The sequence below is a fragment of the Alexandromys fortis genome, unplaced genomic scaffold (genome assembly GCF_014885135.2).
Source record: "Alexandromys fortis isolate MF-2015 unplaced genomic scaffold, M_Fortis_MF-2015_v1.1 scaffold_70, whole genome shotgun sequence".
Classification (NCBI taxonomy): Eukaryota; Metazoa; Chordata; class Mammalia; order Rodentia; family Cricetidae; genus Alexandromys; species Alexandromys fortis.
The window spans coordinates 2,812,072-2,821,504 of NW_026067955.1; the positions used below are offsets into that span (position 1 = coordinate 2,812,072).

The following is a 9,433-nucleotide window of genomic DNA, read 5'->3' on the forward strand; positions in this document are numbered from 1 at the left end:
ATTTTTTCTTTGTTTTCATGAGGTTATTGGGAAAATAGATATTTATGCAAGTTGATTATAATAAATGAGATCAGTTTATTGTTTAAACTGTTTCTGGAGGCTTTCTCAATAATGTTGGTATATATGTTGCATATTAAAAATTTGCCAAGTAGAAGGATTGGAAAATCATTTTATGAAGTGAGGAATTATTTCTAGTAATGGTTATAACAAGAGCTTGTTGCATTTGAGGAGGCAAGACAAAGTGGTTATTGCATGATCATAGTGGTCAGTTTGGTCAAATTGAATGTAAAGCTAATAATTATAATTATCTTCTTGACATATGAAGCAAATTTTATCATTTTATTTAAAAAGTCAGGTATACACAAAAATAGAGGAAAAAATTAAATAAAACAGGGATGTCCAAGATAGATTAAACAATATTTAATTCATCTGTTGCTTCTTTTTATATTCTGGTTTTAAATAGAGTTTCAGACACATGTAATGTGCCCAGCACTGTGGTGAGCAGGTGAATGTAGTGGCATAGTATGACTAGCTCATTCTCTGAACTGGTAACTTTTGTACCATTAGACCTCATGGATTGGTATGGAAGATAAAGAGATATCTAGGGAGTAGTGAAATTGAAAGTCAGTCGTGGTAGTGAAATTAGACCTGGATTCATATTCATAAGGTCATTGTGTTGCTGATTACTAGTGTTATGATTTTGGTTAGTTTTTATTTTTTGAAATGGGGCTTTGTTGTGTATTTACTTTTGATATAGTTTACCTGCTTATCTCATTCTCTAGTCATTTGATGATGTAGGTAGGTTTTTTTTTAATTTAACATGGATAAAGCTAATATATATATAAATTATAATGGTAAAATTGCTGCTGTCATCTAGAGAATGCTTCTTTATACTTTTGAACTTTTTAAATAATAAAATCTATCATATATTAACTTTATTTATCTAAACCAATTTTTATTATTTATATCAACCAATTTTATTTTCTTCTAGGGCCTATGTTGAAAAGTATCTACTGGAGAAATCTAGACTTGTTTATCAAGAGCATAATGAACGGTATATATTTTTATTTATATAATTAGATCAACTTCACAGGATCACAAAAATTCCCTTTTAGATTCACTGATATCATATATGAGTTTGGTATGTAACTGCTTTTTTTTTTTTGCGGGGGCAGAATGCTCAAGATGATTGGGAGATTTTTATTGGATATGCAGAACTGTTATTCTTTCTCAGTTCTAAATAAATTGAGAACAGGAAAGTAGATTTTCGGGTGATAAACTCATTCTTTCTTGAACCATCTGCCTTTATAAGACATGGGTCTTTCTTATATTTCTTAGTGTTCTTTTTGTTTGAAAGTAGTTATGAGCTAGGTGTGCTGATTCACACCTGTAATTCCTGTATTTGGGAAGCTGAGGCTGAAACATTATCCTGAGTTCAAGGCTAGCCTAGGGTATATAGTAAGTACCATGTCAATGTGGGGCTATAGTGTTAGACCCTTTCTCCAAAATCAGTGAGTTTTCAGAAAAAGCTCTTAGTTCCATTGCCATATTTGAAGTACGTGGAACTTTAGAAATGAAACGTGTTATATATTTCAGATAAAGAAATTTAGGGAGGTAAGTTAATTGCTTCATATGTCAGTATGTTAGCTAGCAGTAAAGTTATGACCCGGATTGTGAAGTTAAATAGCCCTGAACTCTCATGCATACCTTGATCTCACTTTTCTTATGTACTTAAAATCATTCTGTATGTGTTTCAAGGCCTAAATGAAATAATAGGTTTAAAATTAATTAATTAATTTTTTGAAGCAGCGTTTCTCAGTGTAACAGACCTAGTCATCCTGGAACTTGTTCTGTAGACCAGGTTGGCCTTGGACTCACAGAGTTCTCCCTGCCTCTGCCTCCCGAATGCTAGAATTAAAGGCATGTGCCACCATGACCATCTGTTTTCCTTATTTATTTCGGTATTTATTTATTTATTTATTTAGATTTTTCTAGACAGGGTTTCCCTGTGTAACAGTCCTAGTTTTTCTGGAACTAGCACTTGTAGACCAGGCTGGCCTTGAACTCAGAGAGATTTGCCTGCCTCTGCCTCCTGATTAAAGGTGTGAGCCACCACCGTGGCCCAGCTTCTTTATTTTTAAGGAAGGGTATTACTATGTAGCCTTTGCTGTCTTGGAACTCCCTGTGTATATCAGGTGGTCCTTAAATGCAAAGCAGTGTGCCTGCCTCTGCTTCCCAAGTGATGAAAATAAAGGTGTAGGACACCATATCTGGTTTTGAAGGACTATCTATAACATGATTAACATAGTCCTTATATGTAATAAAGGCTCATAAATTACTGATTAATTACATAATGAAAAAGAATTAATGTCCGGATTAGGTTAAGAATTTAGTGGTTTGTGTGTGTGTGTGTGTGTGTGTGTGTGTGTGTGTGTGTGTGTGTAGCAGAAATAAGAGAAGATTCTTATTAGAGATGTTTGAATATGTAGAAGAAGGCTGTAGGTATACTTAGTAGAACTGAGCTGTGGCTCAGTTCCCACTATTAGTTATCAGTGTGGTTTTTTGAACATTATTATTAGAGTAGTGGGGATATAATCTTGATTTCTTGTGTTAGAGAATGAATTTGAAGTGACAATACTGAGTTTACAATCTGATTGTTTTGATTGCTTTATTTGACAGATTTGTTTCTCTATATTATGTGTTTCTGGATTTGGTTTACTGTTATGTTGGTGCTGATTTTTTCTGTCTGTATTCATAAGATAAAATGCTCTAAGACAGTGGTTCTCAAACTCTTGAGTCATGACGCCCAAAACCATAGGAAAACACAGATATTTGCATTATGATTCATAACAGTAGCAAAATTACAGTTATGAAGTACATATGACTCAATCTTTTCAGAAGCTTTTGCAAGATATTACAGCGAGGAATAACTTTCGTTTTAAGGAACTATAAATTAGAACTAAAAGGAAAACCTTAGTGCAGTTCTCAACTTTCCTAATGTTGTGACCCTTTAATTGCTTTTCTTCTGCTTGTTGGGTTTAGTTTATCCATTTACTTCCTTATCTGTTTACCTATCCACCCTCCCTCCCTCCCTCCCCCCTCCCTCCCCCCTCCCTCCCCCCTCCCTCCCTCCCCACCCCTCTCTCTTTCTTCCTTACTTTTTCTTTGTTTTTCTTGGTAATTTGTTATAGTTTTTTTGTTTGTTTGTTTGTTTTTTTGAGACAGGGTTTCCCTGTAGCTTTGGAGCCTGACCTGGAACTAGTTCTTGTAGACCAGGCTGGATTCGAACTTACAGAGATCAGCCTGCCTCTGCTTCCCTCGTGCTGGGATTAAAAGCATGTGCCACCACCATCTGGCTTGTTCGAATTCTTTTTTTAGTATACAGTATTCTGTCTGCTTGTATGCCTGCAGGCCAGAAGAGGGCGCCAGACCTCATTACAGATGGTTGTGAGCTCCATGTGGTTGCTGGGAATTGAACTCAGGACCTTTGGAAGAACAGGCAATGTTCTTAACCACTGAGCCATCTCTCCAGCCCCTTGTTCGAATTTTTTGAGACAGGTTTTGGTCTAGCACATGATGGTCTGGAACTTACTATGTAGCCCAGGCTTGGCTTGAGCTCATAGCAGTTCTCTGTCTCAGCTTCCTGATTAATTTTAGAGCTCTGAAAGAGTAATTCAGTCCAGTTTGTGAGTTTTTTTTCCCCATTACTTTTAGAGAAGACAATTTTTGAAAGCCCTTACTTTCTCATTTTACTGCTTTTGTTCTCCTTTTTTTTGTATTTTACATTCAATTTTGTAGACATGCTAAATGTTGAATTTGTTATGTTGCCTTAAATATAAAGTAAATCAAACATTGTACTAAGTAATGTGTTCTTTAAAAACAGAACAAAACAAACAAAAAACTAACCAGAATTAGTCATGTTCATTATATGCTTTCTTCCCAACAGGAACTATCATGTATTCTATTACCTCCTCGCAGGAGCAAGTGAAGAAGAGAGGTTAGCATTTCATCTTAAGCAGCCTGAGGAGTACCATTATCTCAATCAGGTGAGAGTTCATGAAACTTACTTAAAAATGTAGGTAATGATTAGATTTTAGTTACTGAAAACGGTTTTTAATGCTTTTTTTTTCTCAAATCAGATAATGGATGTTAATCAGTACCTTTATGTAGGCAGTCTAAAATTTAAGTAGTATAATTTCCAGATTTATTTTTTTTATCTTTTTTTTTTTTTTTTTTAGTTTTTCGAGACATGGTTTCTCTGTAGCTTTGGAGCTTGTCCTGGCACTAGCTCTTGTAGACCAGGCTGGCCTAGAACTCACAGAGATCCGCCTTCCTCTGCCTCCCGAGTGCTGGGATTAAAGGCGTGTGCCACCACCACCTGGCCAATTTCCAGATTTAAAAATGATTAATCCTTCATATAAGTGGTAAAAAATTAAATATGTTCTTCATGCATTTTGTGAAATTCTTTTAAGAATATTATGTTGTTTCATAGTACTTTTCTTATCAGAAAAATGTTACATTGTCTATTGTGACTTTTACATACCTCAGGATGTTAGTGTAACTGGTGACTAATCCTTACCTATTGCCAAGAAATTGTGTCAAACTTGATTTGCATGTTTTACAATCTAATGTGCATATGTCTGCATGCTGTGGATACTGATACAGAGTATCACTGTATAATTTAAATGAACAACTCTCTTAAACATTTTGTGGGAAGCCAGGCGTGGTGGCTCATTCTGGTAATTCCAGAATTTAGGATGCTGAGGCAGGAGGATTACCATGGTTTTGAGGCCTTTATCGTGAATTCCAGGGCAACTTGTGATACCTTGTGAGTTTCTGTGTTAAAGACAAAACAAAATAGAACCATATTAAACTCCTCAAAGCCAAATGATTGATTTAGAGAATATATCTTTCTTTAAAATTTAGAATTCACCCTTAAGCTTCCGTGATGAGAAGTGATCTTTACAAATTTTCGTGATGTTCATTTCTCTATTTTTATTTCTCACTAAAATTCCAAATCCAAATCCAATTTTTAGTGGAATTGTTACTATATTAGATCATTTAAATAATAAAGCACCCTCTCATTTTTGTTTGACACAAAATATAATATTCATGGGAAAAAGGCCTTTATGGCAATGAAAAAATTTTTCCATTTAATTTAGACTTGAGTGCATCAATATTATATATTAAAGATAATGAAAGTAATGTCATGGACTTCTCAAATGTACAGTGTACTCATCCTGGTTGATATTTTTTAACTTTAAAACTTTATATTAATAGAAACCATCTTAACTTTGTTTTAATAGATCAAGAACTTAGAAGTTACACCACTTTCTGTTTGAATGCTAGAAAATTTTACTCTACAAATAAATTTTTAAAAATTACAAATTCAGTTCTTATGAATATTTTCTTTAAACAGATGATAATCACTTATATGCGATGATAATTTTTACTGACACAGAATTTTATAGTCCTGAGTCTTTGTGGCTATGACATACATAATGTCAGTACTTGCAGGATAAGGAACTCAGTGGTTAATACAAATATCAGAGCCACTGGGCAATGACATGTATAAATTGAATAAAATAATATATGATCTCCTGTAATCTAAATATTTATTTTATTTTTATTAGTGTATGTTACCATGCAAAATAACTGTTCTTTGGATAGTAAGTAGTCTTGCTTTCTGAATACTGCATTTTAGAGATCATTATAAGAAGTATAATTTCTTCCTAAAACTTCTACCTAACTAATGTGCCTTAACTTTCAGATAACAAAGAAACCCCTAAGACAGAGCTGGGATGATTATTGCTATGATTCTGAGCCGGTCAGTACAAGTACCTAAATATTTTTTGTTCCTGTTAAAGGGACTTCACATTGCTCATTTCCATCCATCTTGATCAGTCAGCATGAAGATGAGCTGATGTGCCAAGAGGGCTAGGAAAGAGGATCACTAGTTTTTAGTTACTTTGAATGATTGATTTGTATGTAAAAGTTGGTTGTTTATAGACCAATGTACTGTTTTTGTATATTAAGCCTAATGTTTAATCTTTATTTAACATTCACTTTCACAAACAGTAAATTATTACATCCATGATTGCCTAGCACTGGAGTAGCTCTTTAACTCTAGTATTTTTTTTTCCTTTGAGGTTTTTATTGTTCTGTTTTGGAGCAGTGTGGCTGCTATCCACACTCTGCCATTTAGCTTCATCCCTAGCTTGATTCTTTTGTTTTCTTTTGTTCTGTTTTATGAGACAGGTATCTCTGGTGCATGTCCTGGAATTAGTTCTGTATACCATGCTGTCCTCACACTCACAGAGATCTACTTGCCTCTGCCTCCCGAGTGCTGGGATCAAATGCGTACACTACCACCACCCAACTGATATTTATTTTTTAAAATTACTTTTTAGGGAACTATAGAGATAGCTTAGTGGTTCAGATTGCTTGCTGCTTTTACAGAGTATGAGAATTTGTTTCCCAGCACCCAATGTTAAGTGGCTTACGAATTGTAGCTCCAGCTCCAGGTAATGTAGTGCTAGTTCTGAGTGCACACACCCACATGTATATGCACATATGAGTAAAATAAAAATTATTCTTTAGGAGCTACAGAGATAACTCATTGGAGGAAATGCTTCTTTCAGAAGACTGAACACTTGAGTTTAGATTCTTAGTACCCATATAAAAACTGGGTGTGGTGCAGGTGAGGTGTTTAAAAACAGATTTCAGGTGCTCTCTGGCTAAATAGTCTAGCTTAAACAGTTAAGTTCTAAGTTCAGTGAGAGCCCCTGTTGCAAATATAGGTAGAAGATGATAGGGGATGACAGCTGATGTAAAACTATGATCTCCATGTGTAAATATATGTTTTCTGTATTGGGTCTTAATATTTTTCATATAACGAATCTCTTGTAGTACAAACCCAGAGACAGATATTGGGGTTCAAGCTGAATATCAGAGAAGTAAAGTGGCCAGGCATTAGCTCTAACCTCTACCTTAGATTGAAATGGGCTATCCTGCCCCTGTGAATCCTCAGACTGAGACTGAAAATGAGACCTCTCTTCCCATCTAAAATTCCTCTCTTGTATTGATATTAAAGATATACACGACTACTGCCTTGCCTGAATGGTTGACTAGTATTGCTGTTTTGCCCTCAAGCAAAGCTTTATTTATTAAAACATAAAGAATATAGGTCTTCAGGCAAGCTTTATATATTAAAACCATTGTATTTCTCCTTTTTGTGTAAAATAAAGAAGGTTGTAGATAATATAAGAAAAACTATGCAATGTGTAAAATAACTATACAATATATAGGCAATAAATACATCATCAATGTCTAGTCCGTTTGCATTTGACAAATTCAGAGAAAATAATCTCTATCTATTGTATCTTAATGGGTCCAAAAGGTTGTACCTAATTCACTTTCTAAATTTGTATTATCAAATTATCTTAATGTCTGTCAGCCTTCTACACTTTACACCTTTTTAGGGAGTTTTTCTTTTCTGAATCTTGTAAACAAGAAAAACTATAGCTATAACTTATTTAACCTTTAACTCCCTCAGAAACCCAAGAAGGAAATAATATTAGCAGAGTAAACAGGAAGAGTGGGTAAACAACTTCCAAAAATGCGAGAGATGACAGAAACAGCTGCCTGCCTGGACAGCCAGCCATAGTTCCTCTGCAGTGATGGGGCTCCATCTTCAGCCTCAAGGCCTAGAATACTTGGCAGACTTTTATGTGAAGCAGGGTTTTTGAAAGTCTGTCCCACCTTGTCTTGACAAGGCGTGACCGTTATTCTCCAATTAGGAATGCATATTGTTAGCATTCGAGGTAATGGCATTTTCTTGCCCATTGGCTTACATTTGCCACAAAGAAAGTAAAATCTTTATGAAATTGCTTTGATGTCCATCTTATTCTCTGAAGTAGACTGGTGCTGCCAGTCTACTTCTCATTGTCATAAAATTAAAACATATGTTATTAAAACATCTTAAATGCCATATTCTATAGATCTCTGAAGTGTTTGAAGATGATGTATCTATCTAAAATATATCTCTGGAGCTGGAGGGATAGTTCAAAGGTTAAGAGCACTGGCTGCTTTCCCAGAGGTCCTGAGTTTAATTCCCAACAACCACATGGTGGCCCATAGCCATTGATAATGAGATCTTGTGCCCTCTTCTAGCCTTCAGGTGTACATGTATACATAATAAATAAATACTTTAAAAAAATCTGTTTGACCATGAAAACATACTATAATATGACTACAAGTTTAATTATAATAGGTGACTAATTACTAATGTACATTTCCTTATTATCCTAAACAGTTTGTAATAATAATGTTCAAGAATTAGAAATTTGTATTATATTGTTAAATGAGCTGTAGAGGTACAATACCTTAAACAAGATTAAAAACCTATGTACAGAATGTTTTAACAAGATTAATCTCGAATTTGCATCAATATATAAAGTTTGTATGCAATATACAAAAGTCCAATCCATTGTAAAATATTTAAAACTAGTAGTTGCTTTTTAAAGATAGATTCAGTAACCTACCTTTTTTTTGTGTGTGTGGTTTTTCAAGACATGGTTTCTCTGTAGCTTTGGAGCCTGTCCTGGAACTAGCTCTTGTAGACCAGGCTGGCCTCCAACTCACAGAGATCCACCGGTCTCTGCTTTCCGAATGCTGAGATAAAAGAGTGTGCCATTACTGCCCAGCTTTCAATAATCTACCTGTTTATCTTATATATCTATATTGTCCCCTTTTTATTTTATGAGTAGATTCAATAACTTATCCTATTGTTTCTGTATCTTTTTTCTTTTCTAACCAAGAAGCTTGAATCTTATCTCCTTTGTTTAGCTTTTTTCCTGACCATTACCAATGGCAGTTTGTAACCAATCATTCTAAACAATGACGAATTCCCATAACCCAATGAAAGACCAAAAACCACCCACACCACCTCTTGGGAATATGGGCATTGTATTCTTAAATTTACTTTCTGTTGTCTGTGGCCATTGGCATCTTTAGAGGATCCTGAAAAGAAAAATTTGGGTTAATTGTCAAGTCCTGGGAGATAAGTCCTGGGAGATGTAGTTGTATCATTTGTTGTCCAGTCTCTGTGTAATGGTGAAGCAGAGGGCTTGACTCAAGTCCTGGTGAGAGTAGTCTGTGAGGCTGGACCATCTCAGCTAAGCCACCTGGAAATTGTTCTGAGCTGTTTGTAGTTCAAAGCCAACCTTTAGTTGGTGTTTTTCACCATAGTGGTATTATCATCATAGTCCTGAAAGAATTACCGTTTTGGGGTCCCATCCTCCTTTTGGAGACATTTAAGGTCTCTGTTAGATGGGCTCATGGTTCAATGTAGAAAACTGATAGAGACTCAAAATCATGTACATTAAGGTGGATGAAACCTTTTTCTATAATTAGTATTCTGTATGACCATTAA

At 35.0% G+C, this 9,433-nt stretch overlaps 1 protein-coding gene across 4 annotated transcripts in view; it reads left to right on the forward strand.

Moving 5' to 3' along the window:
• The window catches only part of Myo9a (myosin IXA), a 202,770-nt gene that overhangs the window by 41,028 nt on the left and 152,309 nt on the right, over positions 1 to 9,433 (forward strand). For all 4 annotated transcript variants that reach the window (XM_050151883.1, XM_050151881.1, XM_050151882.1 and 1 more), the window contains exons 4-6: positions 992 to 1,054; positions 3,947 to 4,046; positions 5,771 to 5,827. In XM_050151883.1, the coding sequence (XP_050007840.1) occupies positions 992 to 1,054; positions 3,947 to 4,046; positions 5,771 to 5,827 (220 nt within the window). The remainder of the gene's footprint in view (positions 1 to 991; positions 1,055 to 3,946; positions 4,047 to 5,770; positions 5,828 to 9,433) is intronic.